The sequence below is a fragment of the Notothenia rossii genome (genome assembly GCF_949606895.1).
Source record: "Notothenia rossii genome assembly, chromosome: 6".
Taxonomy (NCBI): domain Eukaryota; kingdom Metazoa; phylum Chordata; class Actinopteri; order Perciformes; family Nototheniidae; genus Notothenia; species Notothenia rossii.
Genome location: NC_136909.1, coordinates 69,883,409 through 69,902,266, shown reverse-complemented (window position 1 = coordinate 69,902,266; position 18,858 = coordinate 69,883,409). Strand labels below are relative to the sequence as shown.

Genomic DNA, 18,858 nt, shown 5'->3' with positions numbered 1-18,858 from the left:
GAGGTTAGAAATCAGCCAAGAATGTTGTCTGTTATTCAGCGGTCCAACTTCCAGACAAGCTATCATGACATGACTGATGGCATCCTGGATCCTCTGATTTTAAATTGTCATATGATATCAGTTTCTCTACTCTAGCTTAAGAAATAAGCTTGCTTGCTACATCCTTTTGAAGACCGTAAAGTCAGCCGCACCGTCTGCACTCCTGTGGAGCCTGTAAAGAACATAACATAAGTTATACCGCGTATTGTCTTATTAGCAAAATACCAGTATCTTTACTCTGGTTTAACCATTGTATTGTCTCCACAGACTTCACACAGGAAGGACATCACACAGGATATATTCATTTGCCTCTCTATAGTGTTGCTGGTGGTTGACCTTAGATGACCTCAGGCGGAGTTGATCAGATACAGTACATTTGTAGAGAACTAATTTATCTCTCCTGGTATACTTATATAATGTATCATATTGAACAGCTTGAGGTGGAGAAGGTCAAGTGATACAGTTGGAAGGTGTATTTTGTTAGAAAGAAAATAGTCTGATCATAACATGGTTTTTGAATTATTTTGAGTAACTTTGTCATGATTTCTGGAAAGAGGCATTACTGTTGAGGTTTTCAAACTTATTTTTTGTGTTTTTTGAAGAGAAAGCCAACATCTTTATGGCAGATTTCTTCAACACTCAGAAATTAAGTAGGCCTATCTTGAATACATTAAACGTAACAATACTGATGTGGGCAGAGCATATGATGTTTGATTAGAGTCGAGCTGAGAAAGCGTAAAGAACAAAAGCATTACAGCTGAAGTCCATTCAGCCAAGAAGATCAAGGTCAGTGAAAAAAAGGACATCATGACGTCCCTCCTTGTACAAGCAGCAGCCCAGACTGACAGCAAGCAAGAGACATATAATCCCCTACATTTAATACACAACTGCATCTCAATGTCAATGCACTGGTGAAAGGTCTGTGCAGTTAATGTGTGTGTATACTATTGCTTGTGTGTCTGTCTGTGTGGGGAGATATTAAGTGAGTATTATTACATATCTTTATCAAATCAATCAACACAGACAAGTTAATACCAAAAAAGGGCGTGCAGATTCATGTCCGTAAATACTATCCGTCTCGATGATTTATTATTATACAGTATGTTTTTAAAGCTAAAGGTGTAGGTGAATTGCTGTTATAACCTATTGCAAATGATTTGAAGGAAGAAGCATCATCGTCATATTGTGGATTGATATTGAACCCTTTTGTCCTTGTGTTTTGCTGTAAGAGCCAATTAAATATCCAATCATTTTTTACTCTATAAGAAATAATGCGTAAACCAGGAAAAGATAATGGGATATTTAAAAAATATATAAATCTATAAAGCCAGGAAGGCAGGGTATTTCTCTAAACCTAATAATCCTATTATGATCCCAGTGAAAAAAAGCTCTCTGTCAAAGCAGGGAGCATTGACGCAAGCATGTCTTGACGTCAGTAGCTGCAGTGAAAAAGGGATGGGAGGGGGAGATTCAGAGAAAGAGAGAGAGGGAGGGAGGGAGGGAGGGAGGGAGAGAGAGAGCAGTGTTTGCCTTCAGAAAATACCACGAAATACAAGCGTCACTGGCATGAATGCAACTGTAGCTCTTTGCAAGAAACCCGAGGATGTGCGCATATAGACGCACAAAAAGGGAAACAGCTTTTGAATTTCAAAGCTGACATCCAAGTGACACATTTGTGGGTAGGTGCTGCACTGGAAATCTAAACCAGATGTAGTAAATGGAATATGATCCCCCGACCCGCGAGTATTCATAAATAAATCAGCATACGAGAGAATGTAGAGAGGAGGAGGAGAGAGGGAAGGAGGGGGGGGGGGGGGGGGGGTGTTGCTCAACTGGTGTCATCCACCCATCTCCAGAAGGGCAAATGGATGTGTAAAAGTATAAGTCAGTGATCATCTGAGAAGCTTTGTGCAGTTTTATCAAAGTGGAAATCTCTTTAATGCACGCACAGTCCTTTGTTGCGTTAGAAAAAGAGAAGAGGTTTTTTTTATGACATTTCTTGCATTAAGAGCTGAGTCCACCGGAGGGCAAAACTATCAAGCAATTTGAAAAAGCCAGGCCGATGGCGTCATTGGCTCCTCTGGAGTACCATACCACGGCTTTGCTGGTGTAGTTATTCACAGTTTATTCCCAAATTTCTCTCTGGCTCCTGCACACTGATGTGACAGCAAACCTGTCCTTCCAATAACAAAAGGAGCATTTATTTGATATTCTCTAGGAGATGGATTAGCAGGTTTTACGCAAGAAACGTCACAAACGTTCCACTCGTCGCTGGACTGACGGTGTTGTAATAAGAGGTGTCGTACCGCGCTTCTGTACGGTGCTTTCTATATTACGCTGGGAAGGGATCCTCTCCTCCGTCACAGATGTTGCCAGAGAGAATTATCTACCCGCAACTTAATGCGCAGCTCAAATGGTGCCACGCGCTCTGGCGTACTTTGGCGGGCAGACCATGTCCGGATAAGCTTCGTTTACATTGGCCTTTACTCTTCGAGATACCCAAGAGTTCCCGTTGTGTCGGCTGTGCGTCATCAGTGCCTGATTAGACTTGTATTCTGACGTCGCCGAGCACCATTCAAGCAAAGCACATCACATAGCACGTCGAAAAATCTAAATGGATGAAAAAACAAGAAGAAAGAAAGACAACCACCACCTTAAGACACGGATCAACAAGTTGCCTCCAGTGCGTAACTTCCATCTGAGCAGGGTTCAAGCGTAATTGGCTACGCACGTGATCGACCAATCACCTTATCCGCAAATATTTCTCCTTTGTCAATAGAAATAGTAGACTGTCCGTGGAGACACTTGTGTCCGATCACGGCGTGAATCTGAGGGAGCTGACCGGCTCCATGCCTCGCTGCGTGTCCAGGTGCTCGGCTGGCCACCACATGGTAACTTTGCGCACACGGCACGCTGGAAAGAGGACACAGAGAAGGGATCTGAATGATTGAGACTGAGATTAATACGCATTTGTCTTCTCGCATCCCCCAGACTGTTGTATGTTTTGTTTATCCTGCCGGTTGAAGGTGTCTCACGTTACCAGCAGATATCGATTCAGCGGCGGATAGATCCATCACTCGAACAGGGAGCAGCAAATGTCGAAGAAACGGAAAAGTCCTGACGACCAGGAATTTGAGGGACCTTCAGCTGCACGCTGCGACCCAGGTAGGAGTTATGTTCAGAAGTTAAAGTGTGAAAGTTGCTACTAGAGTGCAGGCATGTGGTACTCTCATGAGTTCTTTGATAAAAGGTGTTTCTACTGTGCTTTTCGAAATTTGAACAAAATGTTACTTATTGCAAAGTCAGAGGCACCAGGTGCTGTACTCACCCAATGAATCCACACACTATTAAACATGTGCAGTGAAATGTTGCCATGTAATCACCTCACAGTTACCACTAAAACAATCATTTTAATCCCTAGAAAAAGCAATTTGTGTTGCTGTGGATCACTTTTATAATCTCTCATTAATCCCCAGTGTGTGACATCAGGGGGCACCCTAATGATCCAGAACCTGGATTTAAGTAATGGGGGTTATTTCAAGTCTTTTTGTGAAGGTGCGGTTCATTTATTGTTATGGACTGCGTGAGTTATTTGGAATAATTACAACGGGATGTACCATCAAGGTGTACCTGGCGCACCCAGAGACTGGCATGTTAATGGGCCTTGTTATGTGCACAGAGATAGAAATAGAAAATAACAATAAGTAACTTCAAATTGTCACACCAAATAGTCTACAGTCATGGATGGTTTAACAAACACTGACATGTTAAAGGAGTACTTTGCCTATACACAAATAACTATGTATGTCATCTATTCAGATCAGTTTACCTTGAATTCTTGAAAGAGATGTTGCATTTTTCTTGCATGCTCTTATGATGCAAATAATCCAAAAATGTACAATTTATTTTATTCATGTTCACTGTGAAGTTTTACAAGAAAAAACAAGGTTTTCTTGAGTAATTGATATTCAAATGCTCTTTTTGTAATCCTTTAATACCCCCCACTCTACAAGACCACCAGACTGAAAGACACTGTGTCTCTTTGTGGTTGTTTGACTGAATTTCTAACCAGAGATGTTAAGACACAAGATAGGGGGTTCACCAGAAGGGACAGGTGCCACCAATCGGTCCTAGCCACTGACTGGCTTTTATTGATTGATGTGGCACCTGCATTTAGTAGAAAAGTGTTATTTTACACTTACCTTCCTGCTCTCTGCGTCATGTATACATAATAACAGACACAAAATGAGGCCACTACAAACACTAAATGTTGTTACAGGTCAGGTCACATGGAAATGAAACACCTGGAAATGGAAGTTTTAATTCAGTCATGGGAATCATCACAGTAGCTCAGTATAACATATTAATGTGGTAAAATTGTTTGTTAATACAGAACAGCCAGTAAGAAGAAATATGTTAGTAGGAATGTAATGCCTTACTCTCCTCAATGTGTCTGTTATCTGTGTAGTTGAAAACACTGGTTCGGCTCTTTTTTAAGTTGTACGTGCCTGCTTGTCCTTAGGTACTGTAGCAAGAGAAATGGCTATTTTTGTTAAATGATCAGTTAAAAAACATAAGTTGCTTAACTTAGTAATACCAAGGCATTCATGTTTTTTGATGGCCAGGGTTTCAAGATATCCATTTCTGTGATATACATCTCCAGGCCAATGGTTTAGAGGTGGATGGCAGTTAGTTTGTTGTGTTCACAGCCATGACAAATGAATTCTATACATTTAACATTCGCAACATATCTTTCCAGAAGTTCATTGGTATAAAGTAGTTCCAATAAAAATCACTGTAAGCTGTGAGCTCTGGAATATCCTGAGAAACTTTTATTCTAGAAAGATTTATTGCTGTTTATTTAAATGTACAATGATATTAGACCACAAACAATAAGTAATTGCCTTCCATGTGGATGTAGAAACCTCACAAATAGATATGTCAAAAATAAAATCTGCATGGTTAGGTTCCACTGTAGGTGAACATTGTGTAGCTTTATTGACCCTTTAAGACCTCAATGTAAACTCATAGTTGCAGTTTAGGATTTATTATAGACATTGTGGCTTCCTCGGCTCGCACACTTGTTTGTTTTCACTGAAGACGTGACCTGTTTGCATCACAGTCTTTGGCTCGGTTTGTCTTTGGGTCCATGCCCAAAGCGAGAGTTTCCTTGGCTTAACACAGAAGGAGAGCCGGGCGCTTCCTTCACCGACTGTGCCGGGCATCTGTGACTACTCAGGGGGGTAGTTCTGCCACCCTGCATGCTTTAATGCAGGGTGGCAGAACTATTTGATAAGGTCAAAGCTAATGTAGTATTTAAAACAATAACACTAAGGCTTTTAATACAAACTTATATGTATATATATTGCTTACTGTATATATTTTATATTCTTTTTTTATTGCATTATATTTCAATGTAAATTACTGCTTTATTTTATTGCTATCTTACTATATGTTTTATTACAGTGTTCTTAATATAGTTCGCTATAAGTGTTCTTTTTTTAAATTTGAGTTTTTTATTCCTTTTATGTAGTCAAATTCCTAGTACGTGTGAACCTACCTGGTAATAAACCCGTTTCTGATTCTGATTCTGATTAAAAGTGATTTATGAAGGAACTAGAAAATATATAATTTAATATAACATTAAGCTTTGAAGATCTTGAATTAAAATAACAGTTTTGTTATACAATTGTTTGTCAAAACAAAATGGCTGCTGTTAGAAAAAGCAAACTAATACAAAAAAAGCCATGATGTATTTTTGTGCACAGAATTTAGCACTAGTCACCATGGTGCTGCACTGTTGCTGCCCCATTCACCATCCTCTGTGGGGGGGGGGCTCAGGCTCGTGTTTTCTCATGGAGATCATTTTTGTTCGCTCAGTTATCCGCAGTGAGGCCCGGAGGGTAGTTGTAGAAACAGAGGCATTGAGATTCATATCAGAACCACAAAGCGTTGTTTGTCTTGCCTATTGGTGAGCAGCCCGGAGCTGTAGATGATAGGGCCGCTCCTGGGTGCCCCGGCCCCTCGCCCACCAGCCTTCACCACAGCTGGTCAGCAGGCCCACAGCTTTGCAAATCCCTCCATTACAGTCATACAGAAGTGCAAAGATAAACATGATCCTTTATATCTGAATGTTTCTCTTATTGGAATACATTATTACTATTGTTCTCTGTGAACAGTGAGTTTGAACAAACGGAGAATAAAGAGAATAAAATAATTCAGACTGGAGGATGGTAATGTGGAACAACTTGTACAAGAATACGACTTAGTGGTATTAACATGTATTGCAAGGTCAGAAGAGTGCACCCAATTATAAGAGTAAAACAAATATGTGTTTAATTATACCAAATGTTGACCTTTGCCCTCTATGTAGTTTGACAATATCTATTATATGTCTATATGTCTACATCAGTGTCCTCAGACAGAAAGACCGACAGACACTAGGTGGGGCCAAAGCATAGAGATGAACTACAGGGACTCACGTCAGAGAAATCCATCATTGAGCATGCAGCTGGGAACTATGGGCTAACAAATGTGTTTTCTCTTAAATTATTATTATCGTTTGCAGACTTTTTGATCACGACTAAAAGGTTCCACAAAATAAAACATTTATATGATTCTCTAATGTCAAAAAAAGTTTCCATATGAACTAGCAGAGGACAGAAAACAGAATTAGAAAAACAGTCCGTCTTTTGTGTAAGTGAAATTATTGTTGTTAGTTTTTTCCTTTTACTGATTCAATATCAGTAATATCCAAAGTTATCTTGTTGCAAGTTTGGATAGAACAATTGAATTAGAAAATACAAAAATCTGAAAAAAAGTTGTTAAAGGTGTGTGTGTGTGTGTGTGTGTGTGTGTGTGTGTGTGTGTGTGTGTGTGTGTGTGTGTGTGTGTGTGTGTGTGTGTGTGTGTGTGTGTGTGTGTGTGTGTGTGTGTGTGTGTGTGTGTGTGTGTGTGTGTGTGTGTGTGTGTGTGTGTGTGTGTGTGTGTGTGTGTGTGTGTGTGTGTGTGTGTGTGTGTGTGTGCGTGTGCGTGTGCGTAGCCATGAATGTTCATGTGTTATCAGTAAACAGGCAGACCTGACGTCTGGCTGCTCGGCCGTCTCAGTCTGTTCTGAGGTCTGCTGTGCAGAGAGATTGACAGGCCTGTACGTCAGCACCCATATTTCTCACCTAAGATTCATACTGACTCTGTTTGGCGTCTCATGAAGGCTGCAGGCAGCTCCCGCCCGGCCCCCCAGCCAATCCCCAAATTCTTTGAGCTCAATGTGGAGCTCTCTTTCCATTTCATTTTTAAAAGCATTTTTTCCCTAAGGCACCAAATTGATTCATATCAACTCGTACGAATTAAGGTAAAGCTTCATCTCACTGACTCTGCTGCATCAGTGGGGTTTTTTCACTAGCTTCCTTTAACACTGAATGGAACAGAACAAAAGTTGGTAATCATTTATTATTTTTACATGACAAATGCCACTTTTGTCAGTTTTCTACATTGTAATTGGGCTCTTCTGAGTAGATTTAATGTGTACTTTTCACCACTCTTGCCCAATTTTAAATCATGTTTTTAAATAGTATTGAAATAAAAGAATAATATTCTTTGTCAGATTTGTCAGGTTTGCGGTAAATTCAATCAGGGGCATACGAAAAAGCACAAGCATCAAACCTGAACAAATTAATTAAATACATATTCTGTTGTATTAAGATAATTTCCTCTCGGTGTGTCCATGTCTAATGCTTGCACAAGGAGCAGAGTCAAACAGTCAATCATCAGCGCCTCACTGTATACACACCGTACAGCGTCACACGAGACACACACTGACAGACTGTGTGACATCACTCAGCCGTGAGTAATGACCCGACTGTGTTTGGCGCTTAAAAGGCTTACGTTTGGTCTGACGTCATTGGCGTCTCAGCTGGGAGATCAGCATGTGTGTTTTCAGCGAGCAGAGCTGAAGCATCCAATAGCACTGAGGGATGGGGTTTCACTTCTGTGAAGCCAGTCGAACTCATCAGTGTGTGTGTGTGTGTGTGTGTGTGTGTGTGTGTGCGCGTGTGCGTGCGTGTGCGTGCGTGCATGTGTGTGCGTGTGTGTGCGCGTGCATGTGCGCCCGTGCAGGATTGAGATCAGAGTGATGGTTAGATGCAGAGGGGGAAGAAGTAATGCAGATCTTTAAATTAAGTAAAGTAGAAATACCACACTATATACTCTGTCATATATAAAGTCCTGCATTCAAATTATTCCAAATGTAATTAAGAACAATATATGGTTAAATTATTAAAAGCAAAAATGAGTCATTGTGCAGCATTTATTATATAGATATATAAAAATGTATCACTGTAATATATTAAGTAATGTGTCATTAAAGTTGCAGCTGGGTCATACCTATGAGGTTATTTTTACTATATACTGCTGTGGAGCTGAATCTTTAATATATTATAGTGTGTTAGCTGATTATATCTGTTTTTATCAATCTGCATTTGCAATGTAATTTTCACTAAAATATCCAAAAATGTGGGATGAAAATAAATGTTTTTTCCACCAAACTGTAGAGGAGTTTAGCGTAGCATAGAATGTATATTACCCAAGTAAAGTACCTTAAATATGTACTTAAGTAAATGTATTCCATTTCCATTCCCCCAGTGGTTTGATGTGGAGCTGTTGAGGTCATGGCTTGTGTCTCTGGCTTGCGTCATCACCTATAGGATGTGACTCCTGCCAGCTAGGCTGCTGCTACTGCTCTCATCTGTTCTAACGGCGTCGGAGACAAAAATATAGTAAATGTGAATTATGTTGTAGCCTGCTTGATGAAAATCATCTAACCGGCAGAAAAAACGACTGATAAGAAAGATATGATAAATATAGGAAAGTATTTGCAGCTGCCTCTTTGTTTCTCATGCACATGCCCCTCACTCATGCGCACATCTGAGGAGACACATCTGACCTCCTGTTTGCATGCAGTTTTACAAGATTGCACAGTGAAGCGTTTCACACGGCCGGTGACGTCAGCCAAGTGTTTCAGCGCTGTTCATTTTTTTTTTCTTTTTTTTTTCTCTACCTTCTACAGACCTCTGACCGCATGCTTATCCTCAGAGCCATCCTCCAGAATAACTGATGTGATAATCTAGGTCAGAAGTGGTGCCAACCGAAAACACTGCTCACTAATCTACATCTTGTGTGTGTGTTGGTGAATAAATATTGGACTGTGTGTCATATTTTTATAAACAGACTTCATATTTAAGTAATATAATACATTTTACATTTTGAAACCTAAAATAGTTAATATATAATGTTCTCTAACAAATAGTACATAATTGTTATACAGTAATCAAAATGTGTGTTTAATTAAGAACATCTGTGTGTGTGTGTGTGTGTGTGTGTGTGTGTGTGTGTGTGTGTGTGTGTGTGTGTGTGTGTGTGTGTGTGTGTGTGTGTGTGTGTGTGTGTGTGTGTGTGTGTGTGTGTGTGTGTGTGTGTGTGTGTGTGTGTGTGTGTGTGTGTGTGTGTGTGTGTGTGTGTGTGTGTGTGTGTGTGTGTGTGTGTGTGTGTGTGTGTGTGTGTGTGTGTGTGTGTGTGTGTGTGTGTTTTCTGAAATGCACAATAAAAGTGAATTTGCTTATAAAAATTAAAGCCGTTTAAAATTAATAACACTAGTGTGCTTGGTCCTACTGAGTGCAAAATAACAACATTTTAGAGAATAGCAGAAAGGGTGATATTATATCAGACAATACACCACTGGTTTGAAGGGCATTCCCTATGGTACAAAAATTAAACAAAGAACCCTTCCCTTCTCCCTGCACCTTCAGCTAAATTAATGAAAGTCGGTGGCCTTGTTCTATGTATTATTTATGTAGCCATATGATTCCTCTGGAGATATTGGCAGTTGCATCAGCTACCAGGCTATATGCTGCATTCACTTATATACATTATATTAGCTTAATGATAATAAGATGCAAATAATAATATATGTTGCTGAAAGATGTTCAAAATGTTCTTCCATTTTCAGCGCTGTATATTGGGCTTTGAAGGGAATGAAATACACGTCTGCTGCACAAATTCAAATGCCATTAAAACACTGCGGTATATGTGTTTAATGCACATAAATTACATCTGCCCGCGTGTGTGTGCATGTGTGTGACAAATGTTCAGGCAGGCATAATTTGTGCCAGCTCTGTGACGTAGAGGCCATGAGGCCCAGGCGGGTGCTGTGAGTGGCAGTAACAGCATCTCCTGCTCGAGCCTGCCCCGTCTCTGACTTCATTGGCTCCAGCTCTGACGCAGATACACGTAATCCCCCCCCCCCCCCTCCCATGCACCCTTCTTTCATCACGTTTTTTTCAACCATTTAAAGGTTTTTCTTTTTTCTTTTGATTCATGGGCTTTCTGCAGTTCCCTCCACTGCAGCGCTCCACACACATCTGCACCACCTGTCCATTGTGCTCTTCGAACGCTGTTTTCTCTCATGCATTGATAGAAACCTCATCAGCACTTTATTTATTTTTTCTTGACATTATCCCCAGGTTAACCCTATTTTCCTTTTATTAATGTAATAGTGTGGTCTGAGTTGAAACACTGAGAGCATTAGAGGTGTGATACGGTCACATTCAATTGTCAGCATGCAGCAGACGACAGCTTCCACTGCTTCAGTAAACTGCTGCATTAAAACTGTTCAAATACATGTTCATCATTGACCACGCCATGAAATGTAGTCCACTCACTGCTCATTGTAGTTTGTTAGACACATGTAGCAAACAAGCTTTAAATGCACAACAAATTGGAGTGAGATCTTTTAGCCAGAAATGTAAATCTGAGGATGACATTTATCCGTCTCATTTACAATTTTTCCGTTGACAAATTTACTAAGAATCTTAAAAGCACACATTACATTTTGCATCAGTTCACCTGAAGAAACCCTATAGTTTGGGTCTAAAGATCTGAATTTATTTACTCTACTATCCATTTAGCGTAATACTATTCAGCCACAGCAGTAGCAGTTGTCCACATTTACTGCTAACACTTTGTCTGATGCTCTGTATTTAGACGGAGGCATTCTGGCACTCATCTGACTTTACAAACGCTTTATTTTGCAGTCAGAGTAAGCTCTGCTGCTCTGAGAGTTGACTTACAAACTCACGATGGATGGACAATTTTTTTTACCGCCTAGAAGATTGACCTTCTTCAGGCTGATATGATGCACAAGAATACCCTTCAGCTGCCAGGGCTCTATACTCTGCCCTGACCTTTGATCTCCATGTAGATACATGGTATGAGACTTTCCCTGCAGGGATTACATAATTAATCATTCTGAAAACATTTGTTAATCTGGCATTTAATGAAAATTAAAGGACATTCTTCTAGTGCTGTAGTGAAATGTATGCTTTCATCAGTCTTTTTTCTAACCTTCACAAGTACATGTACTATTTACTATTTCTAGTTCTAACCAGTTGAGTCTCAAAAGTAAGAAAAAGCAGTGTAATATACCAATAAAGCACTCTTTCCCACATTCTGTATTATAGTAATAATGGCAATCTTGAATTGTATTCAAACTTAAAAATATATATTCATATATTATATTATATTTTTGGAGTGGTCAATATTTTAGCATTACAGAACTGTAGGCTGTCTATTTGTTTCTTTCATATTTGTACCCGTTTGCTGCTCCCCCAAAGTAAAATTATTATTGTTTTTGCCCTGCAGTCTTTCTTCCCATGAAGTCCCACTGTTGGTTTTGTGAGGGTTTAGAGTAGACAATGGGTCAGACATGGAACTTCTTCTTTTCAACAGAAGAAGCTTCACTGGTACGGCAAAAAAAAAAACATTCCAATTGTTGCAGCTTTGTTGATCAAATGTCGTAGTCATAATAACATTACATACTCCAGGTTAAAAAAAATAAGTCTCAACAAACATCACTTTAGCTAACATTATATTAGAAAAAAATAAAGATGAGTAGTCCACATCGACCATAAAGTCCACTCACAATAATTTACATTTCCTAGCTCAACTTTCTAGTACATATACTTTCGTTTATATTTGTATATTGTAAGTGCATAAACTAATGAAACACACCACCGCATTTATAAATCTAAACTGCAATTCCCATCCCTAAATGGGCCGTTAGAATACATACATTTCGGGATTGTTGGAAACGTCATTTCAATCTCTCTGTCTGTACACACAAACTGAAAGATTGACATTAAAATTGACTTTGATATGACTCAACAAAACATAAAACACACTTTAAAAACTCCCTGAAGTGAATAAATCACAGTTTTTGTTCCCTTTTGCTGCCATCGTGACTATAAGGGAGCGGGGAGACAGAACTGAGTGAGACTTTCTCTTCTTTGTTTGAGAGGGAGACACACCTGTCAAATATCTGCTGAGTGCAATGTTCTTGTTGCTTGCCTTTCTGACTGAGCCGTTGCCAGTTTAAGGGTCTGACTATGAATTGATTTGATTATTGTAAAACTAAAATTAACCACCATTACCTACCAGACTGCTACAAAGACCAGCTGTAAATAGGATCCCTTTAGTTTAAGATACCAACCCAGTCTCACGGCATTTCGTGTTATAGTCACGACATTTAATCTACTGATTCGTGTTCACCAACACGATTTTCCCCTTTTTTTCGTGTCACACAGAACTATTTTAAAAGCAATGTATTTCTATTGGTAGTGTGTTTTGTGCCTGCAACACGTATTTTTGTCCGGTCCGGTCTTGGAAGACCGGAAGCTTTGTGGTTGATAAAAACATTTTCTTACTCAATATCAACTAGCCACGATTATTGTTTTTATTTTAAACCGTATAACGTCAGACTTTTTTTGCCGTCCGCGAGGAAAATAAATTTGCCTCAGAATACTGAAATCTGTATTTTTTCAATATTTCTTTCCTTCTAATTTGTTATCCTTTTCTAAATAACACACTGTTATTTACTCACCAATAACACACAATTGTCCTTGTTTTTATTTATTTGTTTAATTCTATAATCTCTGGCTTTTTTGGCGTCAAAATAAAACAACTGGAAACAGACGTGGGCCTATATGGGACATTTCGAGCATCATTGCGATACACACAATACACACCCACTGAACTGATTACCCAAGATCCTCAGCTATGGTTTAAGCTCGGAGATTGGATATTTTAGCCGCAATGCACGTTGGGATATGGTGTTAATGCGATGTGAAATCCGAAAAACATTTCGGAGTTTAGGATGGCCGAAGACACTACACTACCCATAATCCTCAACTATCATTTGGGACTACAGTCCCGTTGCTTGACAAACCCCGTGATTAATCTTCAAGCTCTGGGATTGGATGTCGGAGTGGCAGTGTGCCAAGGTTACGCCGAGCGTCAGACAGCTCTTTGAAATGGAACGAAACCATGGCAACTATTCAAAACTGGACTCGAACAGGACCAGCCCCCCCACCCCCCCCTCGACGTCTCTACTAGGAACGTTTTCGTTTTTCCCACAATTAGAAGTTGCCAGTATTATCACATTTAAAACATATAATTAATAAATGGGTGAAAATTGCTTGTGTCCATAATGGGCAGCATTAATATATACCCACATGAAAGCTTATTGTTACTTTGTTCTACTCCACTACAATTCAGAGGTTAACCTGGTATTTTCAATCCACTACATTTATTTTAGTTACTTTGCAGATTCTGATTAATGATGTGAAATATAAACAACCCTTAAATCAGACTTTAGTTACACCTGAGTAAAATTCAGGAAGGTGAATGTCAAGTGCCAACAATCAGGCAAGATATTAGTTGGTGCTTGAGAAGACTAAACATTTATCTCCAGATCCCTATAAAGTATATTCATTACTCGTTATTCTCTAATCGTTAATTAAAAACTGTATATAATGGCTATTTTGCCTTTATTTATTTTATTATCCCTTTCAAGATTTCAAGATTTTCAAAGGTTTATTGACATATCATATACACAGCTACGGTGTAGTTATGCAATGAATGAAAACTTGAGTCACAGGTTCCTCAACAGTGCATTACAAAACGTCTATCAATATGTGTGTATACCTCCACCATTAAACTGTCAAATTCTGCACATTTATTATACTATCTACATACATAAGAGTATAATTCATATGTATAATATCAGTTAAAATAAGTGCTTCAACATAGTTAACACTGCAGGAAAGCAATATATTAGACGTTAAGTACTTTGTCAGGCTTAATATTTATCTGTAGATACCCCCAAAGCCTTTTTCTTATTTAAAAGAAGACCTTTACCTAAAGTATTCTTTAATGTTTATCCATCCATCCATCCATCTTCTCCCGCTTATCCGTGGTCGGGTCACGGAGGTAGCAGTTCCAGCAGAGAGCCCCAAACTTTCTTTTCCCTGGCCACATCAACCAGCTCTGACTGGGGGATCCCAAGGCGCTCCCAGGCCAGCGAAGAGATATAATCCCTCCATCTGGTTCTAGGTCTACCCCTTGGTCTCTTCCCAGCTGGACGTGCCTGGAACACCTCCCTAGGGAGGCGCCCAGGTGGCATCCTAACTAGGTGCCCGAACCACCTCAACTGGCTCCTTTCGACGCGAAGGAGGAGCGGTTCAACTCCGAGTCCCTCCCGGATGACCGAACTTCTCACCTTATCCCTAAGGGAGACACCAGCCACCCTGCGGAGAAAACCCATCTCGGCCGCTTGTGCCCGCGATCTCGTTCTTTCGGTCATGACCCATCCTTTATGACCATAGGTGAGGGTAGGAACGAAAATGGCGCGGTAGACAGAGAGCTTTGCTTTCTGGCTCAGCTCCCTTTTCGTCACAACGGTGCGGTAAAGAGACTGCAGTACCGCTCCCGCTGCTCCGATTCTCCGACTCATCTCACGTTCCATTGTTCCCTCACTCGAGAACAAGACCCCGAGATACTTGAACTCCTTCACTTGGGGTAAGGACTCATTCCCTACTTGGAGTGGACAGTCCATCGGTTTCCTGCTGAGAACCATGGCCTCAGATTTGGAGGTGCTGATCCTCATCCCAGCCGCTTCACACTCGGTTGCGAACCGATCCAGTGAGTGCTGAAGGTCGCAGACCGATGAAGCCATCAGAACCACATCATCTGCAAAAAGGAGTGGTGCAATCCTTAGTCCACCAAACTGCAGACCCCCTCCCCCACGACTACGCCTCGAAATCCGATCCATGTATATTACAAACAGGATTGGTGACAAAGCGCAGCCCTGGCGGAGGCCAACCCTCACCTGAAATGGGTCCGACTTACTACCGAGGACCCGGACACAGCTCTCGCTTTGGGAGTACAGAGATTGGATGGCCCTGAGTAGAGACCCCCTCACCCCATACTCCCGCAGCACCTCCCACAGTGACTCCCTGGGAACCCGGTCATACACCTTCTCCAAGTCTACAAAACACATGTAGACTGGATAAGCGTACTCCCAGGCCCCCTCCAGGATCCTTGCGAGAGTGAAAAAAGCTGATCCGTCGTTCCACGACCAGGACGGAATCCGCATTGTTCCTCCTCAATCTGAGGTTCGACAATCGGCCTGACCCTCCTTTCGAATACCTTAGAGCAGGGGTCTCCAACACGTCGATCGCGAGCTACCGGTAGCTCGCAAGCCCTCAATAAGTAGCTCGCCAAGCAAATCCAAAATGTAAAAAATACACACAAAAAAAAGGAAATGTAATTAAAAGAATCTACCCTATGCATAAGCGAAACCTCAATCTTAGCGAACTCTATCTACTTACTACAACTCTATATCTATCACCCCTCCTCCCCCCACAATGAATATCAACCAATCACGTTCTTGCAACAGTTTAAAAGGGGAGTGATTAGTAAAATATGCATAAATAAAAAGAAAGAATGCTAACTATAGGTAACATAAGATAAGAATAAACAAGTTTAAATGATTTGTTATTGGTTGAGATCATATTCTAAAGATGTTTGGATTATTGAAAAGTCTACATCTCCCTTTCATCTGAGTGTTGAGAGCTGTATCCATAAATTCATTTTGTGCTCAAAGTGCACCACATTGATGCATTTAACTTCAACATTTAAAAAAATCTTCCCGGACCCCCCTAGAGGATGTGAGGTCCACCCCCAAATAAAGCAGGTTAAAATAATTAAATTGCACACATTTTCTTTTAGTAAACACTGAAAACGGGTCCCACATGACCCAAACAGCACACAAAGTGTAATGTTAACGTGCTAAATATATACACTTCAAAAAACAAAAAAAAGAGAAGTAAAAGTAGCTCACTACTTGTTTTATTTTTTGAAAGTAGCGCTCATCCTAAAAAAGGTTGGAGACCCCTGCCTTAGAGTAAACTTTCCCGGGGAGGCTGAGTAGTGTGATGCCTCTGTAATTGGCACACACCCTCTGATCCCCCTTTTTAAAAAGGGGAACCACCACCCCGGTCTGCCACTCCTTCGGTACTGTTTCCGACTTCCACGCAACGTTGATGAGACGTGTCAACCATGACAGTCCCTCAACACCCAGAGCCTTCAGCATTTCTGGGCGGATCTCATCCACCCCCGGGGCTTTGCCACTGTGAAGTTGTTTGACGACCTCAGTGACCTCCCCCCGGGAGATTGGTGTCGATCCCCCGTCATACTCCAGCTCTGCCTCTAACATAGAGGGCGGAGTTGTCGGGTTCAGGAGTTCCTCAAAGTGCTCCTTCCAACGCCCTAACACTCCATCAGTTGAGGTCAACAACATCCCATCCTTACTGTACACAGCTTGGATGGTTCCCTGCTTCCCCCTCCTGAGGTGTCGGACAGTTTTCCAGAACAACTTTGGTGCCGCCCGAAAGTCTTTTTCCATGTCTTCTCCGAACTTCTCCCACACCCGCTGCTTTGCCTCGGCCACGGCTGAGGCTGCTGCCCTTCGGGCCTGTCGGTACCTTGCGACTGCCTCGGGAGTCCCCCGGGATAACAAATCCCTGAAGGCCTCCTTCTTCAATGGGACGGCTTCCCTGACCACCGGTGTCCACCAGGAGGTTCGAGGGTTACCGCCCCTTGAGGCACCTAGGAACTTGAGACCACAGCTCCCCGCCGCGGCTTCGGCAATAGAGGCTTTGAACACTGACCACTCTGGTTCAATGTCCCCAACCTCCACAGGAATGCCCGAAAAGCTCCGCCGGAGGTGTGAGTTGAAGGCCTCCTGAACTTGGGCCTCCTCCAGACGTTCCCAGTTCACCCGAACTACACGTTTGGGCTTACCAGGTCTATCCAGAGGCTTCCCCCGCCACTCGACCCAACTCACCACCAGATGGTGATCAGTTGACAACTCCGCCCCTCTCTTTACCCGAGTGTCCAAAACATACGGCCTCAGGTCCGATGATACGATAACGAAATCGATCATGGACCTTCTGCCTAGGGTGCTCTGGTACCACGTACACTTATGAGCATTATGTTCGAACATGGTGTTTGTTATGGCCAATCCATGACTAGCACAGAAGTCCAGTAACAAACCACCGCTCCGGTTCAGATCAGGGGGGCCGTTCCTCCCAATCATTCCCCTCCAAGTGTCTCCGTCATTGCCCACATGTGCGTTGAAGTCTCCCAGCAAGATTAAAGAGTCCCCTTCAGGTGCCCCATACAGGACTCTTTCCAGGGTCTCCAAGAAGGCCGTATACTCTGAACTGCTGTTGGGTGCATAAGCACACACAACAGTCAGAGTTTTCCCCCCCATAACCCGCAGGCGTAGGGAGGCAACCCTCTCGTCCACTGGGGTAGACTCCAACAACGAAGCACCCAACCGGGGACTTGTGAGTATCCCCACACCCGCCCGGCGCCTCACACCTTGAGCAACTCCGGAGAAGAATAGAGTCCAACCCCTATCCAGAAGTAAGGTTCCAGAGCCGATGCTGTGCGTAGAGGTGAGCCCAACCAGATCCAACTGGTAACGCTCCACCTCCCGCACAAGCTCCGACTCCTTCCCCCCCAGAGAGGTGACGTTCCACGTCCCCAAAGCCAGCTTCTGTCGCCCGGGTCTGGTCCGTCGAGACCCTCTGCCTTCACTGCCACCCTTCTGGCAGCGCACCCGACCCCATCGCTGTTTCCCGTAGGTGGTGGGCCCGCGGGACGGAGAAGCGGAGGTGTTGCCCACGTCGCCTTTTCGGGCTGTGCCCGGCCGGGCTCCGTGGCAAGCCCGGCCACCAGACGCTCGCCGACGAGTCCTCCTTCTGGGCCTGGCAGAAGGGGACCCCGGGCTTCCTCCGGGCCGGGTATCCTCACTTCGTGTGTCGTCTTTCATGAGGTCTTGTGAACCAATCTTAGTCTGGCCCCTTGCCTGAGACCAATTTGCCATGGGAGACCCTACCAGGAACACAAGGTTCCAGACAACACAGCCCCCAGGTTCATCAGGGCACACAAACCTCTCTACCACGGTAAGGTGCTGGTTCTTCAGAGAGGTCTTTAATGTTTAAATAAATGTTAATTCGTTTTTCTGTTTTGCACATCCTCCTATATTTGTACATCCGGCACTAAACTGTTTTTATTGTAGAGATCACTTCAGTATCTTCTTGATTTTTTATATTCTATATTTCTATCATTGACCTTCTACTTTCCCCCTATTTTGTATGTACTCTTAATATTTTCTTCATCAAATATAACATATTTAAAAAATAATTCAATAACGTGCTTTAACCACTAGGCGGTGCACACAAGGTACACACAGCATACAATGCCATAATAACGTTGTATTATTAGTGTAGGACACTTCTGTATGTATAACATCCGAAGATGTGTAGTTGTATTCATGTTTTTACATAATTTTACTGGATATTGCTATATTATTTCACATGTTTTATTTCTACACATTAATATCTGATTTGTAAAAACATC

At 42.0% G+C, this 18,858-nt stretch overlaps 1 protein-coding gene across 5 annotated transcripts in view; it reads left to right on the top strand.

Annotated features, from left to right (window-relative positions):
* The first annotated feature begins 2,356 nt into the window (after positions 1-2,356).
* The window catches only part of pde10a (phosphodiesterase 10A), a 69,437-nt gene continuing 52,935 nt past the window's right edge, over positions 2,357-18,858 (top strand). Inside the window, exons 1-2 of one of the 5 annotated variants that reach the window (XM_079686918.1) lie at positions 2,357-2,930; positions 3,086-3,204. In XM_079686918.1, coding sequence (XP_079543044.1) covers positions 3,135-3,204 — 70 coding nt within the window. In that variant the 5' untranslated portion in view covers positions 2,357-2,930; positions 3,086-3,134. Of the gene's footprint in view, positions 3,205-18,858 lie in introns of all 5 variants that reach the window. The other 4 variants (XM_079686917.1, XM_079686916.1, XM_079686915.1 and 1 more) reach the window with 4 other exon arrangements.